This window comes from Bubalus kerabau, chromosome 1 (genome assembly GCF_029407905.1).
Source record: "Bubalus kerabau isolate K-KA32 ecotype Philippines breed swamp buffalo chromosome 1, PCC_UOA_SB_1v2, whole genome shotgun sequence".
NCBI classification, from domain to species: Eukaryota; Metazoa; Chordata; class Mammalia; order Artiodactyla; family Bovidae; genus Bubalus; species Bubalus kerabau.
This window is the reverse complement of record NC_073624.1, coordinates 73,032,590-73,059,328: the sequence shown is the minus strand read 5'-3', so window position 1 is coordinate 73,059,328 and position 26,739 is coordinate 73,032,590. Positions and strand designations below refer to the sequence as shown.

At 41.5% G+C, this 26,739-nt stretch overlaps 1 protein-coding gene across 14 annotated transcripts in view; it reads left to right on the top strand.

The window, feature by feature from the left end:
* The window catches only part of KICS2 (KICSTOR subunit 2), a 104,840-nt gene that overhangs the window by 11,944 nt on the left and 66,157 nt on the right, over nucleotides 1–26,739 (top strand). For 13 of the 14 annotated variants that reach the window (XM_055579633.1, XM_055579571.1, XM_055579565.1 and 10 more), the window contains exon 3: nucleotides 8,688–9,778. In XM_055579633.1, the coding sequence (XP_055435608.1) occupies nucleotides 8,688–9,504 (817 nt within the window). In that variant the 3' untranslated portion in view covers nucleotides 9,505–9,778. Of the gene's footprint in view, nucleotides 1–8,687; nucleotides 9,779–11,571; nucleotides 12,434–26,739 lie in introns of those variants that run through there. The other variant, XM_055579647.1, reaches the window with a different exon arrangement.

The following is a 26,739-nucleotide window of genomic DNA, read 5'->3' as shown; positions in this document are numbered from 1 at the left end:
AAATACAAATTCTTGTTTAAGAATCACAGTCATTTGTGATGCTGCATTTCAAATTGAACAATTAACATTAATCATTTGATTAATCATTAACATTAATCATTCTGTGTGCCCTATAGAAAGAATAATACAGATTTAATTCTTTCAGGGTCAGTTCAGTCACTCAGTCATATCTGACTCTTTGACACCCCGTGGACTGCAGCATACCAGGCTTCCCTGTCCATCACCAACTCCTGGACCTTACTCAAACTCATGTCTATCAAGTTGGTGATGCCATCTAATCATCTTATCCTCTGTTGTTCCCTTCTCCTCCTGCCTTCAGTCTTTCCCAGCATCAGGGTCTTTTCCAGTGAGTCAGTTCTTTGCATCAGGTACTGGAGTTTCAGCATCAGTCCTTCCAATGAATATTCAGGACTGATTTCCTTTAGGATAGACTTGGTTGGATCTCCTTACAGTCCAAGGGACTCTCAAGAGTCTTCTTCAACACCACAATTTAAAAGCATCAATTCTTTGGCGCTCAGCTTTCTTTATGGTCCAACTCTCACATCCATGCATGACTACTGGAAAAACCATAGCTTTGACTAGACGGACCTTTGTCAGCTATCTAAATTGGTCATAGCTTTTCTTCAAAGGAGTAAGCGTCTTTTAATTTCATGGCTGCAGTCACTATCTGCAGTGATTTCGGAGCCCAAGAAAATAAAATCTGTCACTGTTTCCATTGTTTTCCCATCTATTGTGGTGAAGTGATGGGACCGGATGCCATGATTTTTGTTTTTTGAATGTTGAGTTCAGGGTCAGGGTGTCTACTATTCCTTGAATACTTTTAAAGGGAAGTAGAACTTGGGTTTTTTCCCCCAAGGAAGCATCAGTGGAACATTTTTTGATTTTGTAGAATTTGTTTTGAATTTATTTACCTGTTATGTACAATGGGCATAAGAGAAAAATCTGGCTCATCTTTCTGTTTCATGGTTAAAGCAAAACTAGAATATTGATTATAAATGCAAATTAATATATACTCTCCTAAAACAAGAGCTTTTAACTGAAGTGCAGTATTTTATGTTATAGGTATACAATGCAGTGATTCACAATTTTTAAATGATATATCCCTTTTATAGTTATTATAAAATATTGGCTGTATTCCTTGTGTGGTGCCATGTGTCCTTTTGATGCCATGCCATGCAGGATGCAAGATCTTAGTTCCCCAACCGAGGATCTGCAATTATTCATTCTAGACAGCTTTTTAAAGTCCATCTGGTATAGCAATAATATTCTATTAAATGATTTTTATTCTTTAATCATAATTTTATAGCTAGTATTTAAAGGACATTTTTAAAAATTGAGTTACGTAAGTTTATTTGCCTTCGGGGGGGAGGGTTGAAGTAGAAAAGGATAGCTTTAAACCTTTGCCAGGCAAAGATAGACACACCAGGCTTCTTTTGCCTTGAAAAACTATGTGTTTCCTGTTTGCATTTGAGGAAGCACATTTTGTTTTTTAATCTGAATGCTTCAAATGACAGAATTCTCACCATAGGCAGAACTGTGATTTGATTTATTAGGCTTTATGTGAAGAAAGCTGAGCGCCGAAGAATTGATGCTTTTGAACTGTGGTGTTGGAGAAGACTCTTGAGAGTCCCTTGGACTGCAAGGAGATCCAACCAGTCCATTCTAAAGGAGATCAGTCCTGGGTGTTCATTGGAAGGACTGATGCTAAAGCTGAAACTCCAGTACTTTAGCCACCTCATGCAAAGAGTTGACTCATTGGAAAAGACTCTGCTGGGAGGGATTGGGGGCAGGAGGAGAAGGGGACGACAGAGGATGAGATGGCTGGATGGCATCACTGACTCGATGGATGTGAGTCTGAGTGAACTCTGGGAGTTGGTGATGGACAGGGAGGCCTGGCATGCTGCGATTCACAGGGTCACAAAGAGTTGGACACGACTGAGCGACTGAACTGAACTGAACTGATGCCCTTTTTCCTTCAAAAAAGATTTGTAATGATAACACTGTTAATGAAACAGTTGGTTGCATGTGTGTAGTTCAATAAGGTTAACTATTGCCCACTGAAGATTTCATAAGCAAAACCAACAACAGTGCGATTTATGTGGGACACATTCTGTTCTCGTTAATTGACATGCCTAGATCTTAACAGTGAAGACTCCAGGCTTACCTGTGATCTTGCCCCAACCCAACTTCTCAAATTATCTAAGACCCATCAAATGCTTTAAATTGCATTCAAACTCTGAGTGAAAGGAAAGCAGCTTCAAAGAGAAAACAGGATTTTAAGCAGAAGCCACACCCGCCCACCCCCCCACTAAAAAAACCAAAAACAGTCCACAATCTAATGCATTCCCCATAAGTATTTGCTATCTCCTACCTTAGTTCCTGTTAGTTTGCTTAGAATATGCTTGAATTTGTATCAGAGGAAATACTACCTCTTCCCTTTACCCTTTTTCTAGCTGGGGACCCTTTAGCAAAAGACAGATTAACAAGAGAAAAGCATATAAATGTATTTAATATAGTTTTAATGTGCCTGGGGGCTTCCCTCATGGCTCAAAGGTAAAGAATCCACCTGCCAATGCAGGAGACACTGGTTCAGTCCCTGGGTCAGGAAGATCCCCTGAAGAAGGAAATGGCAACTCATTCCAGTATTCTTCCCCGGGGAAATGGACAGAGGAGCCTGGTGGGCTACAGTCCATGGGGTCGCAAAGAGTCAGACACGACTTAGCAACCAAACAACAATGTGGCCTGGAGTCTTCTTAAGGAAATGAAGACCCAAAGAAGTTGTTAAACCTGTGTCTTTATGCTAGATTTGATGATGAGTGAGAGTTGTGGGAAAAAGTGGTATGAGCCAAGTTTCCTGAACTGGGAGAAACAGCAAGGCCTGTTAGCTCAGATTTCTCTCTGTGACCTTTTGTCTTTGGAGATAAGAATGTTCCTTTCCTCAGGGTACAAAACCCTTACTTAAGGGTTTTATTACCTGCTTCAGGAGAGGGCCAGAAACTCCTTCCTGCACGTCATTGGTCAAATTCATTCAGCTTAAAATAGTCAATATACCAGGATGCGATAGAGTTCTATCTTGTATCAGTTGTTGCCACAATCATTCTGTATAACAGACCATCCCCAAAGTCACACTTTCAGGCAGACAGGTCTACTGGGAGTTGTTTGATGTAGGCTGGGCTCAGCTGGGTAGCTGTGCTGAACACATTGCTCTCAGTGGGCTTGGCTTTTTGTTGTGAGCTGTGGGCTTAGTCAGCTACATGTGTGTTCATTCTGAGCCCAAGGTTAGAGAGGAAGCAGCTACCTAGTGGTGAGGCCCCAAGTGCAAAAGAACAAGCCCAGTCAAGCTGATGTTAAGCTTTTGCCTGCATCAGATCTGTTAACATCCCTTTGGCTAAAGCAAATCACATAACCAATCCATGGTCCAGGGTGGGAAAGTGTGCCACCTCTGGTGGGAGGGCTGCAAAATCACACAGCAAAGGGGGTGGAATTGGGGTGGTTAGGAATTTGGGACCTGAAATTTAAGCCCTTATCTTCACATGGCTAACTCCTACCAGTTCTTTGAGCTTTGTGGGTCAATTTAAACCTGTCTCCTCCATGGCCTGCACAACCTTTCAACCAAAAGGAATTGTTCCTTTTTCTAAACTGTTACTTGATCTGTACCCATCCTAAGAGATATGTTACTTCCTACCTGTACCCATTATAAATGCCTCCTTCCACCAGGTTAAGTCTTGTAGGGCAAACCTTTGGCTAATTCATCTTCATTTCGTCAATGTGTTTATATCCAAAAACTAGTAAAATAGTTGTTTTAAGTGGGATTATAGATTTTTTTAATGTGGTGAAATTTATGTAACATAAAATTTACTGCTTTAATCATTTTTAGGTGTATAGTTCTGTGACATATCCTGTATTCACATTGTGCTACAGCTTTATTTTTCATCAGACTTCTGACTTCTCACATGCGTGGACCTCCATACTTCTTTTGGAAGGAGCTGCTTGATGGGGATCTGTGAAGGAAGCAGTGCATGCTTGAGTTCTGTCTCTCTTTTTCTGTCTTCTCTTTTGGCTTTTTTTTGGAGCAGATGGTCTCTGCAAATTGTTGTCGGTGTATTCTGTATTCAGACTCTTTCAAGCTTGCTGCCATAGCTGAGGTGTGTGTTTTTGGATTACAATTCAACAGACCACCACCACCACCCACCCCATGGCCTGAGATGTGAATAGGTATAAAGCACAGAGCAGGAATGGGAAGATGATACAACGTAATGCTAATCTCAAAGTCTTGGCAGAATAACATCAATATAAATTTTTAGCTCTTCTTGAAAAGATGAAAAGTAGCTTTGCCATTCACATTCATCCTAATCCACATTGAACATTTAAACACTTTTAATATGTTTATGGAAGAGCTTGTGCAGAATTCTTTCTAAAGGTTGGTACAGAGAATTCATTTTCTTTCAAGGAGAATATTGGATATAAATGATTTCCAATTGGAAGCAGAAAAATCACTTTGAGTACTGTTACTTGTGATAGAATGATACCATTTTCCCATTATTAACAGTCTTACTGTGTTCATAGTTCCTTGGAAGATTTTTCTTGATACCCATGATTACAGAATATTGTGATGCTTAAGGCTTATTAAGCGTCAAGTTGCCTAAAGGCTAAGGTGGTAGGAGCATTTCCTAGAATGCAAAGATTTTGAGACATGCTATAGTGTGTGTGTGTGTGTGTGTGTGTGTGTTAGACTTTCCTAATGTTTATTTCGAAGCATGTAATGTTTGAAGAGTTCAAATTAGTTAATTGAGTACTTGAGCCAGAGGATTTTTAAAAGACACTTTTATTTATTTTTCTGCACCAGGTCTTTCATTGCAGCATGTGAACTCTTAGTTGCCGTGTGTGGGGTCTAGTTTCCTGACCAGGGATTGGACCGCTTCTGCATTGGGAGCACAGAGTTGTAGTCACTGGACCACCAGGGAAGTCCCTGAGCTAGAGGATTTGAGATCCAGTTTATTTTCCAGTAGTCATGAATGGATGTGAGAGTTGGACTATAAAGAAAACTGAGCACTGAAGAAGTGATGCTTTTGAACTATGGTGTTGGAGAAGACTCTTGAGAGTTCCTTGGACTTCAAGGAGATCCAACTAGTCCATCCTAGAGGAAATCAGTCCTGAATATTCTTTGGAAGGACTGATGCTGAAGCTGAAACTCCAATACTTTGGCCACCTGATACAAAGAACTGACTCATTGGAAAAGACCCTGATGCTGGGAAAGATTGAAGGTGGGAGGAGAAGGGGACAACAGAGGATGAGATGGCTGGATGGCATCACTGACTCGATGGACATGAGCTTGAGTAAACTCCGGGAGTTGGTGATGGACAGGGAGGCCTGGCGTGCTGCAGTCCATGGAGTCTCAAAGAGTGGGACATGACTGAGCAACCGAACTGAATTTATCCTTCTGATTCTTTCAGTGCCTTATTAGACTACACCCTCCATCCATGTTTTAGCTTCCCTTTCCTAGAGGATGTTGACTATAAAATGCCAGTAATACAAAAAACAATGTATTATTGTTATGTGAATAACTGCATCCTATTTATCACATGATAGTCAGTTTCTATCCTATAATATTCAACCCAGTTTGGGATCTCGTAATCATAATCTCATTTTTTTAGGGTTTTAAAAACTCTAGATATATTTGTGATGATTTTTTTCCTAATTGTCCTCTTCAACCAGGGCCAAAACAGATGTGTATGAATCTTCTGTCTCTTTGACAGTATGTTGTTGCTGTTGTTCAGTCACTAAGTCACGTCCGACTCTTTGCAACCCCATGGACTGCAGCACGCCAGGCTCCTCTGTCTTCCACTATTTGAATTTACTCAAATTCATGTCCATTGAGTCAGTGATGCCATCCAGCCATCTCATCCTCTGTCGTCCCCTTCTCTTCCTGCCCTCAGTCTTTCCCAGCATCAGGATCTTCTCCAGTGAGTTGGCTCTTCACATCAGGTGGCAAAGCATTCAAGCTTCAGCTTCATCATCAGTCCTTCCAGTGAATACTAGGGATGAATTTCCTTTAGGATTGACTGGTTTGATCTTGCAGTCCATGGGACTCTCAAGCATCTTCTCCAGCACTGCAATTCTTTGGCACTCAGCCTTCTTTATGATCCACTCTCACACCCGTACTTGACTACTGGAAGTGTAGCAATTAAATTACATGGGGTCAAGCCTGTAAATCATTTCCCATGGTGACTGGAGCTTACTGGAGTCATCAAATTAATTTAGTGAGTTCAGTTCAGTTCAGTTGCTCAGTTGTCCAACTCTTTGCAACCCCATGAATCGCAGCACGCCAGGCCTCCCTGTCCATCACCAACTCCCGGAGTTTACCCAAACTCTTGTCCATTGAGTCAGTGATGCCATCCAGCCATCTCATCCTCTGTCATCCCCTTCTCCTCCTGCTCCCAATCCCTCCCAGCATCAGAGTTTTTTCCAATGAGTCAACTCTTCGCACGAGGTGGCCAAAGTACTGGAGTTTCAGCTTTAGCATCAGTCTTTCCAAAGAACACCCAGGACTGATCTCCTTTAGAATGGACTGGTTGGATCTCCTTGCAGTCCAAGGGACTCGCAAGAGTCTTCTCTACCACCACAGCTCAAAAGCATCAATTCTTCCATGCTCAGCTTTCTTCACAGTCCAACTCTCACATCCATACATGACCACTGGAAAAAACATAGCCTTGACTAGATGGACCTTTGTTAGTAAAATAATGTCTCTGCTTTTGAATATGCTGTCTAGGTTGGTCATAACTTTCCTTCCAAGGAGTAAGCGTCTTTTCATTTCATGGCTGCAATCACCATCTGCAGTGATTTTGGAGCCCCCAAAAATAAAGTCTGACACTGTTTCCACTGTTTCCCCATCTATTTGCCATGAAATGATGGGACCAGATGCCATGATCTTCGTTTTCTGAATGTTGAGCTTTAAGCCAATTTAGTGAATAGTAACCAATGGCACCCCATTCTAGTACTCTTGCCTGGAAAATCCCATGGACGGAGGAGCCTGGTAGGCTGCAGTCCATGGGGTCGCTACGAGTTGGATATGACTGAGTGACTTCACTTTCACTTTTCACTTTCATGCTTTGGAGAAGGAAATGGCAACCCACTCCAGTGTTCTTGCCTGGAGAATCCCAGGGACGGGGGAGCCTGGTGGGCTGCCGTCTATGGGGTCACACAGAATTGGACACGACTGAAGTGACTTAGCAGCAGCAGCAACCTAATTACAAATATATATGTATAATAAATATCAAGAGTACATTGTGCATAGTAAGTGTGAAGTGAAGTGAAATGAAGTGAAGTAGCTCAGTCGTGTCCAACTCTTTGCAACCCCATGGACTGTAGCCTACCAGGCTCCTCGGTCCATGGGATTTTCCAGGCAAGAGTACTGGAGTGGGTTGCCATTTCCTTCTCCAGGGGATCTTCCCGACCCAGGGATCGAACCTGGATCTCCCTCATTGTAGGCAGACGCTTTACCATCTGAGCTACCAGGGAAGTCCCATAATAAGTGTAAATATGAAATTTATCTATAGGTATATGTATAAAGTATAGTATAGTCACAGTACTAAGTCACAGTATAAACTGTATTTCTTACTGTAGATCATGGCTAAAATTTTTAAAAAACATTTTGTCTAGGACAAAAAGGAATGAAATCACAGTATTACCTTAACTTTCTTTGTGATATCGTCTCATTTCTAGTTATGTAATTTCTGAGGAAACTGAGGATAATGGGAATGTGGATCAAACTGAGGAGGGTCTTTAAGTTCAAGGAAGGTGAACTTGCACAGGTTATTAAAAGGCCTTGTAAGCCTTTGTTAAGGGTTTTAGATTTTATCCTGAGATAAATGGAAAGTGATTGAAGTATAAAATTTTTTAAATTTAGGCACCATTTTGTTTGTAACTGTGATTAAATTATGAAGGGAATTTGGGAACTAGGATTGAATAAGGGCTTTCTGGTAAGTGTCCTATTCCTTTAATAAACATTTATTGATTGCATACTATGTTTCAGATGTTGATTTATTGTCTCTACTCCCATCTGCAAAATAGGTTTTATAATCCTTTTGGAGTTACTGTGAACATTAAATAAGGTGATATGTGTTATGTGCACGTTTAAGAGATATTTCAGTGACCTTTTCTTTGCCTCTTTAGGATCTAAGCCTGAAATAGAATGTCTTGTTTTGTCATACAATTCCTGGAATAAATAAACTTCAGAGAGACTTATAACAGAAATTACCTGGCAGTCCAGTGTTTAAGACTCAGTGCTTTCACTACCTGAGTTCAACCCTGATCAGGGAATTAAAATCCCACAATCCGTGTGGCATGCCCCAAAACAAACAAGCAAAATGAAACAAACAAAAGCTGAGAAAGACTTACAGCTAATTCAGTTTCTCTTTATTTGAAAAGAAAGTAGCGGCTATTCTCAATTTCTTTTTGTAACATCAGGCTCTTCCCATGGGAGATTATAACACTGATATAATCCTGAGATGGTGAAGTTGTCAGAACGATTGTTTAAATAAATCAACATGGAATCTTTCTGTCTTTCCCTTCCTTTCCCTCAAACATAATATTGTTTGTCTGACCACATTGGGGTTTTTTTGAGGATAGAAAGTGTCACCGTGGGGTCACTTTTCCACTTAACGTGTTCATTTCCCTTCCCACTTTAGATTTCACCACCCCATCCTCAGTCCTCTGGAGAGCAGTTTCCAGCTGGAGGTCGACGTCCTGAGTCACCTCCTGAAGGCCCAGGCCCAGGTGTCCGAGTGGAAGTTCCTCCCGTCCCTGGTGAACTTGCACAGCGCTCACACCAAGCTGCAGACTTGGGGCCAGATCTTTGAAAAGCAACGGGAGACCAAGAAACATCTGTTTGGAGGGCAGTCTCAGAAGGCCGTTCAGCCCCCACACCTTTTCCTTTGGCTGATGAAACTCAAAAACATGCTTCTTGCCAAATTTAGCTTCTACTTTCACGAGGCGCTGAGCCGACAAACAACTGCTTCAGAAATGAAAGCGCTGACTGCAAAAGCCAGCCCCGACCTCTTTGGAAAGATTTCCAGCTTCATCAGGAAATACGACGCTGCCAATGTGTCCTTAATCTTCGACAACCGAGGCTCTGAGAGCTTTCAGGGTCACGGCTATCACCACCCCCATTCCTACAGAGAGGCCCCCAAGGGAGTGGATCAATATCCGGCTGTAGTGTCTTTGCCCAGCGACCGGCCTGTCATGCACTGGCCCAATGTCATCATGATCATGACGGACCGCACGTCCGACCTGAACAGCTTGGAGAAAGTGGTCCACTTCTATGATGACAAAGTGCAGAGCACCTACTTCCTCACCCGCCCAGAACCTCACTTTACCATTGTTGTCATTTTTGAGTCAAAGAAATCGGAGAGAGACTCCCACTTTATTTCTTTCCTTAGTGAGATCTCACTTGCCCTTAAGAACCCCAAGGTTTTTGCAAGTCTAAAACCTGGATCCAAAGGTTAGCAGGTGGTTTGTGTGAAAGGTATTCAAGACTGGGTATTGTGTTCTTAATTGCTCTAACGATCTACAGTGGTCTATGATTAGAGGTTCTACCCCACCCCGACTCCACACCCCTCCCCACCCCTCCCCCACCCCATGCTGCTTGCATTTCTAAATTCAGGACAAACCCTGCCTGATTGCATTGCGCCCTTTATAAGCAATTATGGCCAACTGAATTACATATCCAAAGAGTAGTCTAGGAGGTGGTCATGGATGCTGGTCTCTGCAGTACAGCAAGGTATTTTTTTGGCGTTTTCTTCTATTTTCCTGTATTTCATGTAGACTGATATTTATTGGCCTTTGATTCTTCTTTCCAGATGTTTTATATTGTTCCAAACATTGTATTCCAATGTAATTTCAAACGCCCTGTCTTTCCCTCCCCTCCTTCCTGGATGAGTAACTGAGATACTATGTAAAACAGCTTTTTTAAAATCAAGGAGTATTTTCTAGCTCATGAATTAGCAAATTAACATGAAACTTTAAGTTTTGTGATCAGCAAATTAATATTTTTGATGCCACAATTAGGGTCTTGATGAGAAAGTTCTATCAATTTTTGAAATTGACAGTGATTCAGAATGGTAGCAATAGCATCTGGTTGTTTTTTTTTTTTAACAATTCCGAAGATTCTCAGGGCAACTTTAATAGCCAAGGTTGCTTTGGGGATGACCTGCACATCTAACTGCATTTGTTTTTACCCTTATAAAGTTTGAATTTTTCACTGTTTTAAAGTCAGTGTAAGCCATTAAGTGGTCATTTCTTCCTTCTTCAGGAAAGGAGCAATTTGGCTCTCTGTTTATCACCTTTCTGTTGAAATGCATGCTCATGTTTGGCTGGCTCCTCCCTGGTTATCTTTAGGCTGAAAAAGCAGGCAGTCTTGATTTTTCAGCCACTTTTATGCAACTTAACCTACTTCTATAAAATCAAAATGGAGGTCTTGATACCTTTTACTTGCTAAAAATCTATTGTGCATTCAAAAGGCCTCTTCGTAGTTGAGTAATCCACCTACAGTTAAGCACATCTCAACCTGGGTTTCATTCCTGTCTCCTCCACATTATTTTTAGAAGCAGTGATACATCTTAACACATACTTCCTTAACGCTTTCCTTCAGTAGGTGTTCATGGGGAAGGAGACAGATCAGTGAAGCCATAATGGACTGTGGAGACCTTCCCCTTCTAGGTTATTGATTCAGAATAAAAATAAGCCACAAAGAGTAATTGAGTTGTTACTATTTGATAGTTCCTTCAAAGCTTGTGTGCAGCATAATGATCAGAGCAGTCCCCTTTCTCATGATTGCACGGAGTCACCGTTTTTTACGGGGTGGCCACAGCAGGCAGGCTGGCAGCATTGGCCTAGACCAGAGAGTCTCTTGAGTCTGTGTAGGAGGCCTGCCTATCTCAGACTGGACTCCCTGGTGGAAGAGCCCACTGGCCTGTTTTCTGTGGAGAACATGTGTTTTTCTTTTGTTTTTACTTTTTTTAAAAAAATAAAAATATGATTTGTGAAAAGCCAGTTTGCTTTACATAGGAAGTAGAGATTTACTTCTGCATTTTATTCACTAAGGTTTAATAAAAATCTGGGCTGATTTCACAACATTTAACTTACATAAAAAATTGAAAACAATTGGAACTAATTAGTCAAATAATTTTTCTTCCTTTTTGTGTTTTTCCAAGAAGCTGAAAAATATTCCTTGGTGTTCATGAATTTTTTTTCCCCCCAGATGAAACCACCATTAGCCTTAATGATATGGTGTCCCGTTTACCTAAAAGAAATAGGCCTCAGTGGAGCATGGCAGAGAATGTAAATAAAACATATACAATATTTAAATACTGAGTCCTCGCTTAGAAAATATTTGAATTGTATATTTATTTTTAAACCTATTTTGGTTCAAGCCAGGAAACAAAGTCATTTTACTCCTGAGATTTGTCCTTTGAAATCAGTAATGAAATGATCTATAAAGTCTATTCTTTGCTAATGTGAAGTGAAGTGAAAGTTGCTTAGTCGTGTCTGACTCTTTGTGACCCCATTCTCCAGGCCAGAATACTGGAGTGGGTAGCTTTTCTCTTCTCCAGGGCATCTTCCCAACCCAGGGATCGAACCCAGGTCTCCCTCATTGCAGGCGGAATCTTTACCAGCTGAACCACAAGGAAAGCCCAAAAATACTGGAGATGGTAGCCTATCCCTTCTCCAGGGGATCTTCCTGACCTAGGAATCGAACTGGGGTCTCCTGCATTAAAGGCAGATTCTTTACCAAACTGAGCTATCAGGGAAGCCCCATGCTTTGCTAATGGGAAGAATAAATGCTCATATTTTCTGTAGACCATTTGCTTTGAAATATGTTTCTAAACCACAACTTGATCAATGTTTATGGGTAACCAGAAGTGTAGTGAACACTTACCAAGTTTGCCAACAAGCCCATCAATGAGTGTTCATTTCAGAATGCTGTTTGGACAGAGGGTGAACATTATGACTTTGTTCTTTGGGTCCAACCTGGTGTCTGACTGTGTCATCTTAGGGAGTGTGACAGTAAAGCTAAATTCTTAACCCAGGAGCCAATATCCTGTTTATAATTGCTCTGTACATTTGAAGATACTAGAGAAATTTTATTTTGAAGAGAGAAAATAGTTGTTATTTCAACCTCACTCCCAGTAGAGTCACTCAGGTGATTGTCCAAATAAGTTCACCCTTTGATCTAACAGCCAACTTGCAATTTTCTTTGGCAAGTTGGCCTCTGCGTTTGACTTCCTTATCTGTAAAATGGGAATAAGGAAATATGGTCTGCTTTTTCCAAAGGATGTGTAAGAATGAACTGAGATCACGCATGTAAAAAATGCTTTGCAAACTTACTTGAATTTGAATGCTGTCAAAATAAAAGATGAACCACTGTTTCTTTAAACTTTGCTGTTCTCATTTTTCTCTTCAGATTGGTGACAAACCTGTACTTCGACATTAAGTTTGAATGGTACTTAAAGAACTAGTTTAGAAGAGGTGGCAGATAAATGTCTAATCAACACACCTACTCTACTTATTAGAATCTTTGTGAAGTGAAAGTCGCTCAGTCGTGTCCGACTCTTTGTGACCCCATGGACCATATAGTCCATGGAATTCTCCAGGCCAGAATACTGGAGAGGGTAGCCTTTCCCTTCTCCAGGGCATCTTTCCAACCCAGGGATCAAACCCAGGTCTCCCACATTGCAGGTGGATTCTTTACCAATTGAGCCACCAGGGAAGCCCTTAGAATCTTTGTGGTTCTTCCCAAATTTTTATCATTGGTGGAAGCATCATTTCATTTCTGTTTTCTTACTGATATTTCTTAGTCTAGTTGCTCTATCAATTATTGAGAAGGGTGAATTAAAATCTCCAGTTGTGACTGTGGATTTCTTTATTTCTGTCAGTTTTCTGCATTTTTAATTCATTTTATTAGGCCCATACACATTTATAGTTTTTCTTTCTCATGTATTAACCATTTTATCATTATAAACCTTCCCACTTTATTTCCATTAGTACTCCTTGCTTTGAAGTCCATTTTGCCTCTTTTTTCTTTTTAAGAAAAATTAAAAATAGTTCCTTTGACTGTGCTAGATCTTCGTTGTCGCATGAGCTTTCTCTAGTTGTGACGAGCAGCACCTACTCTCTAGTTTCAGTGCGAGGGCTTCTCATTGTGTTGGCTGCTCTTGTTGTGGAACACAGGTTCTAGGACTCCCAGGCTTTAGCAGTTGTGGCTCCCAGGCTCTAGAGCATGGTCTTAATAGTTGTGGCATACAGGCTTAGTTGCTCTACAGCCCGTGGGATAGTCCCAGATCAAGGATCAAACACATCTCCTGCATTGGCAGGCAGATTCCGTACCTCTGAGCCATCAGGAAAGCCTTTGCCTCACTTTTATGACCATTCCAGCTTGCTTGTGTTTCCTGTTTGGATGGTGTGTCTTTTTCAATCCTCTTGCTGCCACTGCTGCTAAGTCGCTTCAGTCGTGTCCATCTCTGTGCGACCCCATAGACGGCAGCCCACCAGGCTCCCCCATCCCTGGGATTCTCCAGGCAAGAACACTGGAGTGGGTTGCCATTTCCTTCTCCAATGCATGAAAGTGGAAAGTGAAAGTGAAGTCGCTCAGTCGTCTCCGACTCTTAGCGACCCCATGGACTGCAGCCTACCAGGTTCCTCCACCCATGAGATTTTCCAGGCAAGAGTACTGGAGTGGGGTGCCATCGCCTTATTTGTATCATTGTTTTTAAAGTGTGTGTACTGAGAACTAGAGAATAATGATTAAAAAGAGCAGTATCTGACAGTCTCTGCCTTTTGATTGAAATGTTTAGTTTATTTCTTCTGTGAGGTTTTCACAGTCAGTGTTTTGCTGATGGTATCCTCAAACCATTATTTAACATGCTTTCTGTTCTCTTCTTTTCTCTTCATGTTGGAAGTTAGATCAAGATGTTTGATTCAGTATGATTCTGAATCTGAATCAGATGATTCAGATTCAGTAATTGCTTTTTTTTTTTTTTTGGTAGCAAGTGTTGTGCATTTTGGGCTTCCCACGTGGCACTAGTGGTAAAGAACCAATGCAGGAGATAAGAGATATGAGAGACAGCGTTTCCATCCCTGGTTGGGGAAGATCCTCTAGAGGAGGGCATGACAACCCACTCCAGTATTCTCGCCCAGAGAATCTTATGGACAGAGGAGCCTGCAAGGCTATGGTTCAAAGGGTCGCCAAGAGTCCGACATGACTGAAGTGACTTAGTGCACGCGTGTGCGCGCGCACACACACACACACACGTTGTGTGTTTTATTAGACAGCTAATACCTGGCATTGCCTAAATTGGTTGTATTAGTAGAAGTTACAAAACTGTTGGATTCTAAATATGTCATTCCAATTTCGTTTATTAGACAAATCTGCAAAGAAGAACTACACCTCCAACCATTTAGTTACCTTGAAGAACAGCTCATAAAGGGGTAGCTAGATAAATGCTTTATTCTTTTGTCAATTTTAAAAATAGTGAGTTGTACAGCATCTTCCAGAGACGTTGAGGAATTTGTAAAGAAATGTGTAAGAATTTATATGGATTTCTGCCTTTTGCCTCTTAGCTTTAACCCCAAATCTGAATTAAAGCAGCCATTTTTTCCACTTACCATAGACACTTTCATATAAAATATTACAACCTTCCCTTATTTCTTCTTCATGGTTGATTTTTCTCTCTTGATTACTGTTAACTCCTTTCTTTTACTTTTTTCCTCCCTCTCTAGCTTCTAATACCTTCCTCAGCAATTCTACTTTAGCCACTAAAATTCTTCCCACTACGGCCATACCACCCTGAACGCGCCCAATCTCGTCTGAAATTCTTCCCATGCTTCAGGGAGCCAGTGCCCTAGTGGTCTCTGACCCAATTTTGGAAAGCAGCATCTGAAAATATTTATTTTGATTGCTTTTACAACTAGTTTTTCTTTCAGGCAGTTGCAAAGGAGTACATAGAGGGGAAAAGTTCAGTATTGACACTAATGGGGTGACCACAAAAAGCCCAACCACTTCTTGAGCACACAAGACATTTAGCCAACTATAGCCAAGCAGTGCTGTGTATATCCAGTGGATTACTCGGCAAGAAAAGCTACTCAGAACTAAAATCTTTCCAAGCATATTTTTACTGTAATTTTTTATTATTAGGTAGAAAATCATTCTCAGTCTATTTTCTGTAATTAGTCTATATAAAAACATCACATTAACTTCTGATTTTTGTTTTTCTTTTAAGTAAGTTTAAGAAAATAAATTTTTTTTCCCATCCAAGTTAGAAAAAACATGCCATGTGACTTCCCAAGAAAGCCCTGTAGATAGAGTTTAGCAATTCTCCAATGCAATTATTTCATGGCCTTTTGCCTGAATAATTCTAAGCTGCTTCTCCAGAGGAAATGAGTCAGAAGAAATATGCTTGTTGTGTCCTTCTTCCTTGGGAGATTTCTCTTGATATCTTGTAGATCCATGAGGCTTCATTAAATGCAAATCTTTTGACTTGTCTGCATACTTTTTCAATCTGATTTTGATAATCTGTTTCTAGGATACTTTAAATTTAAAACCATATGGTATGTGTAAGATATCATGTGAGGAAATGAAGAGATGCAAATGTGTTCTGCTTTCTGTAGCCCTGTACCTAATGTCAGACTCTGCCTGCTAATGCAGGAGACTTGGGTCCTGGCCTTGGATCAGGGAGATCCCCTGGAGAAGGAAATGGCAACCTACTCCAGTATTCCTGCCTGGAGTGTTCCATAAAGAAAGGAACCTGACGGGCTATAGTCCGTGGGGTCACAAGAGTCGGACACAACTTAGCGACTAAACAACAAGAACCTAATGTCAGCACCTGGGGGCAGGAGTTTGCCTGATGGTAGATCTCAGGGAGGGGCCACAAGGGGCAGCTGTATTGAGGTGCATTCTGAAAGAACTGCTTGGCTGTGCAGCGGCAACAGCAGGAACATGCAGGATGGCACTTGACATTGATCTCACAGAGGAAGATAGTCACGAGAACTTTGGCTAACTTTGTCCCTTGGGAGCTTTGGCAGGTCTTAGGAACTAGAGTAATTCCTCAATTCATTTAAATTTGAAAACTGATGTCTCATTTGATATGAGATTTATAATGACTCAGCTGATTAAACTTCTAGATGAGAGCTAAACTTATTTTTAGTGTGTCAAGGTCTGGCCGTGTAGGACACCCCTTGACTCCAAAGCCATCCTGGTTTCAGTCACTCCAGGCTAGACCAGTAGAGCAGTCGGTCCCCAAAGCAAAAGCAGATAGAGGATATGAATGACTCTTTGCGGGTATTTAACTTATATTCATTTAACAACTATTAAACATCAACTGCCTGGCTTCCCTGGTGGCTCAGATGGTAAAGAATCCACCTATAGTTCAGGAGACCCAGGTTCAATCCCTGGGTTAAGATGATTTGCCTGGAGAAGGGAATAGCTACCCACTCCAGTATTCTTGCCTGGAGAATTCCATGGACAGAGGAGCCTGGAGGGCTATAGTCCGTGGGGTCACAGAGAATCAGACATGACTGAGCAATTAACACAAATATTACCCACGCTAAGGATGGTCATATAGCAGTCAACCATGATAAATATGAGGCCTGCTCGGTGCTGGTATTGAGGTAAGCTGGCTCCAACCACCCAGGCAGACCCAGAGCTGAGGGGATTATAAGGAGGAAGGCAATGAATAGTCTTCAAACTTGTTTTACCAATTTTGGAAAAACCATGATTTCTTGATGGATTTTTTTTTTAATCTGAAATCATCATCATTACATTTAAATCTCAGGTGATACACTTTATCATACATTGTAGATGTTGACACTAGAAATAAAAATATTCGTTCTTTTAAATGTATATGTGAAATCTTGTTATAATAGACTTAATAGCTACCATTTTTTATATTTAAAAACATCTAAATAAGCTTTGTAACAATTGGAAATATTATATTGCTCCCTGAATTCCATTCTTTTTCTCCCATAGAATACTATTCTAGGATTTAAAAAACAATTTTTTTTTCAGCTGCGCCTTTCAGCATATAGGATCTTAGTTCCCCAAACAGGGATCAAACCCATGCCTCTTGCAGTGGAAGCTCAGAGTCCTAACCCCTGGACCACCAAGGAAGTCCCAGAATTTTGTTCTAATGTTTTTTTCTTAAAAGTCTTATTGATCACCCTATTAAATACTTATCAGCATATTATATATATATATATGTATGTTCTTTCTATTACCATAATGCTCCAAGAGTCTAATGACCAAATGACATACATACTAGAAATTTTATTTGAACATTTTACTTCAAATATCTCTTTCAATGAATTGAGTAGGTACTGCTTATGGTGACTTGGTTAATGTAGTCAATTGTCTAAGTGTTCCTCTGGTGAGCAGAGATCTTTACACCCTCTAGTAATACCTCATATTAAGAACGGTGAGGGGTCTGATACTTTACAAGTTACCCTGCCATAATTTCATGGGTGCTGGCAGCACACAGGAGGTAATTACAGCAGTAGTAATAGCCAGAATATTCCCATTTTTGCACTGGTTCTCTGAGTCCCAATTCCCTCAGGGCCAATATGGATGGGCCCAGATGGATGCCTGCTCACACAATTCATTGCATTTCAGGAGAGAATTCTGACCTTAGGAAACCCAAATCTTTTTTAATGGTCAATAAGGATGCCTTGCATTTGCTCAAGTGTTGTTCTGGGCAGTAACTATATTAGTTTCCAAGGGTTGCTGTTATAAAATACCACAAGTCTGGTTGTTTAAAACAACAGAAATTCACTGTCTCTCAGTTCTAAAGGCTACAAGTCTGAAATCAAGATGGTGGCAGGGCTATCTTCCCTCTGAAACCTATAGAAGAATCTTTCCTTGCCTTCCAACATCTGATGTTTCGTTAGCAATCTCTGGTATTTTTTAGCATATAGCTGCATGACTCCAGTCATCACTTGGCATTTTCTCTGTCTTCACATGGATGTCTTCTTATAAGGACACCAGTCATATTGGACAAAGGGCCTGCCATACTCCGTGTGTGTGTCTGTGTGTGTGTGTGTGCTTAGTCTCTCAGTCATGTCAGACTCTTTGCGACCCCGTGGATTGTAGCCCACCAGGCTCTTCTGTCCATAGGGATTCTCCAGGCAAGAATACTGGAGTGGGTTGCCATGTCCTCCTCCAGAGGATCTTCCCAACCTAGGTCTCCCAAATTGCAGGCAGAGTCTTTATCATCTAAGCCATCAAGGAAGCTCAAAATACTGGAGTGGATAGCCTATCTCTTCTCCAGGGGAACTTCCTCAGCCAGGAATTGAACTGGGGTCTCCTGCATTGCAGGTGGATTCTTGACCAGCTGAGCTACCAGGGAAGCCCACTCCAGTATGACCTCATCTTAACTAATTAGATCTCCAACAACCCTGTTGCCAAATAAATGCCCATCCCGAGGTACTGGGGATCATGACGTCAACATCTTTTTGCGGGGAGGGACATCATTCAGCCCTTAACAGTGAATATGTCTGCTCTGTAGGTGAAGGGGTATGCTGTCTTCCAAGGATGCTCACCAGGACACATGCATCTTTGAAAGATAGTCCAGAATTAAGGGCTTCCCTCATAGCTCAGTTGGTTAAGAAACTGCAATGCAGGAGACCCGGGTCGGGAAGATCCCCTAGAGAAGGGCATGGCAACCCACTCCAGTATTCTTGCCTGGAGAATCCCATGGACAGAGGAGCCTGGTGGGCTACAGTCCATGGGGTCGCAAGAGTTGGGCACGACTTAGCGACTCAACCACCACCACTACCAGTGCGTCACTCAAGACCCATAAACAGTCTTCTGATATACCACATAAACTTATGGGTGAGAAGTGAGTTTGCTTTTATGTAAGAAGAGCCATTACTAAAGAAGATAGAAAGCATAACCAGTTAAAGTCACCTTCACAGAGATTCATTTGGGGGAAAGAGTTTATACAGAAGTTGAGGTTGATATTGATTTCCTAGAAATGACCTTTATCCTCGTATTTCTTGGGGCATATTCACATACCCCAGGTGGTGGAGTCTCAGTCTGAAAGATCACTGTTTTAAAAGACATGGAGGTGTATCTGGGCTGTGAGTAGCTACATCCAGTACAGCTTTAAAGTGTTCCTGGTGTTGAAATGCCCCCTTTCATTTTTCTGAACTTTGAGAGGTGTCTTTCCTAAAGGTTGCAGTTGGGCTGAGTCGTGTCATCAGAGAATTAAGAGACTCTCTGCATTTGCTTAGGGAAAAGATCAGGAGTGGGCAGCAGTAGGGAGTCCCGAAATGTGTAGGAGGTGGTTTGCAACAGAGCAATGAATAACCTGTGCATATATAGCATGGGTTGATGAGGAGCAGACATGTGGCTAAGGCAGCAGACACCTGGTGGGGTCCTGATTCTCAGTGACAGTGAGAAGGGGAAAGTGTCAAGACCCTGAAATCCCTACAGTTACGCAGTATGGGGAGTTGAAGTTTTCTTAAAATGGGTATTTAGAAATCCATGTGACTTTATTTTACACTCTCGACGCAGTCTGGACATGCCAGTTAAACTTTTTTTTTTTAACTCTATTTTTGGCTGCATGGTGCTTCATTGCTACATACGGGCTTTTCCCTAGTTGTGATGCACAGGCTTCTCATTGCAGTGACTTCTCTTGCTGCAGGGCACAGGCTTCAGTAGTTGTGGTATACAGGCTTAGTTGCCCTGCAGCATGTGGGATCTTCCCAGACTAGCGATAGAACCCACGTCCCCTGCATTGGCAGGCGAATTCTTAACCACTGGACCACTAGAGAAGTTCCAGTTAAACTTTTTGACCCAATTGTGTATGACTAAACTGATGTGGAATCATACAATTCAATTCCACAGTAAATTGTTAATGCAGACACAATGACTTATTTGCATAATTTTTGCAACTATGCCTTTCCATAATGAGGCCACTTTCTCAGACATGTGTTTGTCACCATCTGGCTTAGCAAGTACATTTGTCCTTGGAAAGCTTGAGAAGGTGATTCTTTACATATTTTTTTAATGTTATTTTTAGTTTAAAAACCTGCAAAAATCTCCAGGAGCAATAATGTTTCATTTCATCAAAGTTGAGTCTCTGTGGTCTTGTTGCCTTTTTAAAGGGATGGGTGATATTGAGGAAAAGTTTCTTGTCTGTGTCCTCAGGGAATTAACTTCCCATGAAATAAGACCTACAGGAGCTTAAAGAGATACCTAGCTTCAAAAAAAAAAAAAAAAAAATTGTACTTATTTGTCAAACTTCAGTTAACTACAGGTGCGAGTTGTTAACAGTATTGAAAAGCTGCCAACTACTTAGCTTCCAATAATAAAATTCTTCTTGGGGAAAGTATTAAATGCTTGGAAGAAACAGTTTGAGTGGATACTTAAAGTAGGATTGTTCTGGTTACCTGCAGGGTCTTCCTTTTGCTTCCCTGGCAGAACCGGCATGGGCCAGGGAGGGGAGAAAAGGGATTGCCCTACCTTACATAATTAAATAGGGAGCTTCCCAGGTGGCACTAGTGGTAAAGAACCTGCCTGCCAATGCAGGAGGTGCAAGAGATGCAGGTTTGATCCCTGGGTCGGAAAGATCCCCTGGAGGAGGGTATGGCAACCCACTCTAGTATTCTTGCCTGGGAAGAAATCCAATGGCCAGAGAAGCCTGGTGGGCTATAGTCCATGAGGTTGCAAAGAGCTGGACACTTCTGAGTGACTAACACTTTCAGAGTTTATTAGAGCAGAAGACACTGTTATAACTGTGCGCCGGCTCGTGGGAGAGCCGAGGCCTTTCTTGGACTAGCACCAACTTTCGTAGCCTCAAGACAAAATTCCTGCTGGAAGGTGGCATTGAGTGAGTGGTTAGGATGCTAGAGGGTGGTAATAGGGTGGGTGTTTTACCTAATATGCGGTCAGGGAGCCAGCCGGTTTAGATCAGGGTGGTCTCATGACAATGGTTGCTGTGGGCTTGGTCAGTTCCGGAGATGACCTTGGTTAGGGCTCCACATCTGTGGCCTTGGTACAAGGCTTTACACCTGTGATCTTGGTACAGGGTTCCACATTAATCATTGGACCACCAGTATGTGTGTGCTCATTGTGTCCGACTCTCTGCAACCTCATGGACTGTAGCCCACCAGGCTCCTCTGTCCATGGAATTTTCCAGGCAAGAATACTGGAGTGGGTTGCCATTTCCTCCTCCAGGGGAATCTTCCCAGCCCAGGGATCAGACCTGCATCTCCTACATTGGCAGGCAGATTCTTTAAAGTCCCCAAAATATGTAACATTAGACAATGCTGTAGGTACTTAATAACATTGTCGATATTTTGGTATTATGAGTTTTGTTTTGTTTTGACACTAATAGATTTCTGTTAAATTTGGGGGGGCCTCTCTTTGGTGTCTGAACTGTCTAGAAAGGCTCTGTCAAAATTGACATAATTGCAAAACCTTTTATTGGGTGGCAAGAAGGTTGGGAGTGAGAGTAACTTGGAACTAGCCAGCAGAGGGCAACAGCTACTGACATGAGGTTTTGTTTCTGTCCTGGTGATATCCGTGTAGTGTAGCTTCTTCTGGGCAGTGGAAAATTGAGCAGTGCAGGAATTATCACCAAAATGACCATTTTTAGTGTGCTTTAATGACTGCTCTTGTAGAGACAGGTATTCGGGCAAGATTTAGTTTAAGAAATGAGTCAGAACCTCTACTGTCCTCTTCACTGAATTTTGACCAAGAAATTCCAAACTCTTTTCTCACCTAGTGACTGTGCGGTGAGCTTTTCCTGACTCAGAACCGTTCACCAATGACTGGCATCTTGCTGTTGCTGGATTATAGAGACTTTTTTGGTTTGTTCTGAGGCTTGTGCCACCTCCCCATATCATCAGACCACAGCGCTTCCTGTGCCTGGAGTGTTTAGAAGGATGACTAGGGAATTATTCCTTAGCATTTCGGGAGGAGGAAGGAGGGTCACATACCCTTTGAGTTTTTATTGATGTATGTTCTTCCTCCCAGAAAAACGTCCATAATGACAAAATTTTCTTTTTTAATTTCAAGGATTCATGGAAACTCCTATGGGTCCACTCACCTCAGGGTAAAAATCTCTGTTGGTGACAAACTCTTGAAAGATTCTGAAATAATGCTACTTTTGATAGAGCCTTTTTAGAAAGTTCAGACGTCAAAGAGATCCAAAAAAGATTAATATGAGACCTACCAGCTCCAAATAAGTTATTCAGGAAGTGCAATATGTCTTGAAGGTTAGGACCTTAGAACCTCAAATAAATTGCTGTTTTTTAGTCACTAAGTCATGTCCGATTCTTTTGTGACACCATGGACTGTAGCCCACCAGGCTCCTCTGTCCATGGGACTCACTAGGCAACAATACTGGAGTGGGTTGCCATTTCCTCTGCCAGAGGATCAAACTCTTGTCTCCGGCATTGGCAGGTGGATTCTTTACCACTGACCCACCAGAGAAGCCTGATCTTAAATACTGAATGTTTTCACCTGGATATCCTATAGGCAACTTAGCACTTTTCTTTCCCAAACTTGTTCTACTTGGCTTCCCTGATTTTTCTTGGGAAGACTTCTGTTCCAGTGACCCTCACTTTAAACTTTGGGGTCATCTTTGATTCCTCTCTGTCATACTCAACATTAAACCTTCAGAGCACTTTCATGGTCATTTCCTTTTTCCATTTTGATCTTCATTTGGAGCTTTTATTAGTCAAGCCTGGGTTAGAAATTTAGCCTCTCACCTTCTGTTTCTTTGTATTCCAGTCTATCCTTCTTACCTTCACTAGGCAATTATTTTAAAACTCTGGTTTGATGGGGTTTCTCGTGCTCTGATCCTTATCCCGCTTTTTTTTTATTTTTCTCTTCACTATTTCTCACATTTCAGTCAAAATGGAATACGGGAGAAAAAAAAGTAAAGGACAGGTTCTGCCCTGTATTTTCTTACCTCTTAGGCTTTGCTTACTTTTCTTTGTCTAGACTAGTTCTAGTCTAGGAATTCTTAATTTTTTTTGTACAATGGGATGGATCTCTGGCTGTGAAGTCTGTGAAGCTGATGGACACTTTCTCAGAATGTTTTTAATGCCTCAAATTACATACACGGAATTACAAAGGAAAACAATTATATTAAAATACAGTTATAAAAATATTTTAAAATATGTGACATCATATGTGTTTATAGATTCATTTATGAAAAACAGGACCTTGCATTGGTCCTAATTATTATCATAGCAGTTAATTGCTGACATCTGCATTGGGAAAAAGATATTAAGTATCAGCTAGAGGTTAGTGAAAATAAAGCTGTATTGCTTTCCTCAATTAAGTTCACTGACTCCAGTTTTAAATCTAGATCATTGGAACTCAAACAAGAGTATGTACCAGAGTCACCTAGATACTTAGTAACCACGGAATGCTGTGACTCATTTCTGATTGAATAGGGCAAGCATGGACTCTAGAATTTGCATTTCTAACAAGTTCCCAGGTGTTGCTGATGTTGCAGGCCCAGGCTACACTTTAAAAATCTCCAATCAACAATAGATCTTTACTTCATGCTATCTTTACCTACCAAAATCCTATGCCTCCCTAAACCCAGGAAGACTACATCTTCTGTATTAGGGTTTCCCTCAGCTCCCCTATCAGAAGAGAGCTCTTCTCTTTCAAGGACTCTTGCCCCAGTTTATTCAGACCACTCTCATGGCATTTAGCTTCCTATTTTGCTTTACGGTCCCTGGGGTGCAACGTACGAGGACCTCCAGTCTCCCAGTTTATTCATGTGACTGGCAATGCTGTGATACTTCAAACCTTCATGAGGGAGTAAATGTCTTTTTTCACTCATTAGACTATGCTTCTGTAGTTTGAAATGTGTTATATTTTGTGGGAGGGAGGAGTTTGAAAGTGAGGGAAGAAGGGAAGTTCCAATGGAGAACTGCTCGTTAGGGAGATTTAGCAGCATAGAAATTAGTAAGGGAAGAGAATACCCGTTTTATTCACTTAATGCTCTTACTGAGTGTCATGTGTTGAAATATCCTTTATTCTGATTTTAACATTTATAACAAAGTAGATTACCTATTGCGCCTTCCAATAAAAGTTCAGAAAGATGTCCATTGACCCATGATGATTGTGTAGCATACGGCCTTATCCAGGTAACTGGTTAAGAATGCTTTATAAATCAGAGTCTTGGGTGTGGGTCTGGATTATCTACTACAAAGTTTCCAGTGTAGCACTCGAGTTATTGTTGAAGACAGAATGAACCCATTGAGGCCTTGACTACAGTATGGCTTCTCTGCTGCTGCTGCTGCTGCTAAGTCGCTTCAGTCGTGTTTGACTCTGTGCGACCCCATAGACGGCAGCCCACCAGGCTCCCCTGTCCCCGGGATTCTCTAGGCAAGAACACTGAAGTGGGTTGCCATTGCCTTCTCCGATGGCTTCTCTATACCTGGCCAAAACTCCCACCCAGTGACTATCTATGGTTTGAAGTCAGCCTGGGAGGAGACACAGAATTAGGTAAGTAATGAGTTACAAGATTCTGATTTTATCCCTGAATCTCTTCTTCCCTGTATTCCTCCCTTTCTCCCTTTTTAATCCAGTGACCAGGATAGTGATCCTGTAGATTAGAAGTTAATGTATAGGGTCTTATAAAATTTCTTCCAAAATGAAAATTCTGAGACTCTATAAAACCAATCCACAAAGGGTGTTCCCCCTTGCAATGAGAAAATTGAGTTTGTGGTATTTGCTTGTTCCTTTGCTTTGACTCATGTATTTAGCAGAAACTATGACAGAGGATGAGATGGCTGGATGGCATCACTGACTCGATGGACGTGAGTCTGAGTGAACTCGGGGAGTTGGTGATGGACAGGGAGGCCTGGCATGCTGCGATTCATGGGGCCGCAAAGAGTCAGACACGACTGAGCGACTGAACTGAACTGATGACTTTGTGAAGAAGCATGTTGGAGAACTCAGCTCAAATCTTCTGTCTCTACCTTGCTGTGTTTGTATGAATTGTGGAATCTTAGTTATTCTGTCATATTTAAGTAATGATTATATAGGCAAAGTAATAACTATTAACAGTAAGGATGATAGACATTTGCCCATAGTGCTTTTCAGTTCTAAATGGCTGTGAGGAGACTGAGTGCAGTCTGCTAATATTAGTCATTCTGCTTGTGTTATTCCTTATCTTGGGTCAGAGGGTTTCTCTTGGATGGTTCTCTGTTCCAACTGTGTAAAAGGGCTCTTCTCAATAGTTACTGAATTTTGTCAATATTAGGCATAATCCCAAACTCTTAACTCATTCTTTATGGGTATGGTTGTTCTCTTAGGATGTTAAGAAAGACCCATGCTCTGTCGCTAGCTGTCCATCAATTTCTATTCTCACATATGCCTTTAAAATGAATTTATCCTCCTCTTGCAGTTACACAGGAAACCACTATTAATAAATTGTTTGCCATAAAGGAAAAATGCAGAAATTTTTTGAAGGCTTTGAATAGAGCTGAGAATAAAATCCTGATCTTCGGTAATTCAGCCCTTTTTTTGTTTGTTTTGCTGTGTCACTCAGCTTGTGGAAATCTTAGTTCCTGGACGGGGATTGAACCCAGACCTCAGCTCACTCGGTGCTGGACTGCCAGGGAATTTTCTCAGCAGACATTGTAAACCCCTACTTCCCTAAGGCAGTGGACTAACGATGATGGCTAATCCTTCTTGAGTGCTTACTATGAATTTGGCACTGTGCAAAGCTCTATGTGCTCTATCTTAATCTTCCTACCATCATATTTGATAGGAAACCAATCTCATTTTTCAGGTAGACAAACTGAGGCACAGAATAGTTAAATAACTTGCCCAAAGTTATACTGCTAGTAAGGAAACAAAGCTGGGCCTAGAATCTGCTCTTATCTGACTCCACAACCTGAATTTCTAACTACTTCTTTATACTGTTAAGTACTCCAGGTTACAGGGGTGAGTAAGGCATGCCTTGCCTTGAAGAAGTTTACAATTTTGCGACCCTCGGTTCAGTCACTCAGTTGTGTCCGATTCTTTGCGACCCCATGAATCACAGCCTGTCAGGCCTCCCTGTCCATCACCAACTCCCGGAGTTCACCCAAACCTATGTCCATTGAGTCAGTGATACCATCTAGCCATCTCATCCTCTGTCGTCCCCTTCTCTTCCTGCCCCCAATCCCTCCCAGCATCAGGGTCTTTTCCAATGAGTCAACTCTTCTCATGAGGTGGCCAAAGTACTGGAGTTTCAGCTTTAGCATCATTCCTTCCAAAGAAATCCCAGGGCTGATCTCCTTCAGAATGGACTGGTTGAATCTCCTTGCTGGAAGAAACACAAGCTGGAATCAAGATTGTCAGGAGAAATATCAATAACCTCAGATATGCAGATGACACCACCCTTATGGCAGAAAGTGAAGAGGAACTAAAAAGCCTCTTGAGGAAAGTGAAAGTGGAGAGTGAAAAAGTTGGCTTAAAGCTCAACATTCAGAAAATGAAGATCATGGCATCCGGTCCCATCACTTGATGGGAAATAGATGGGGAAACAGTGGAAACAGTGTCAGACTTTATTTTTCTGGGCTCCAAAATCACTGCAGATGGTGACTGCAGCCATGAAATTAAAAGACACTTACTCCTTGTAAGGAAAGTTATGACCAACCTAGAGAGCATATTCAAAAGCAGAGACATTACTTTACCAACAAAGGTTCGTCTAGTCAAGGCTATGGTTTTTC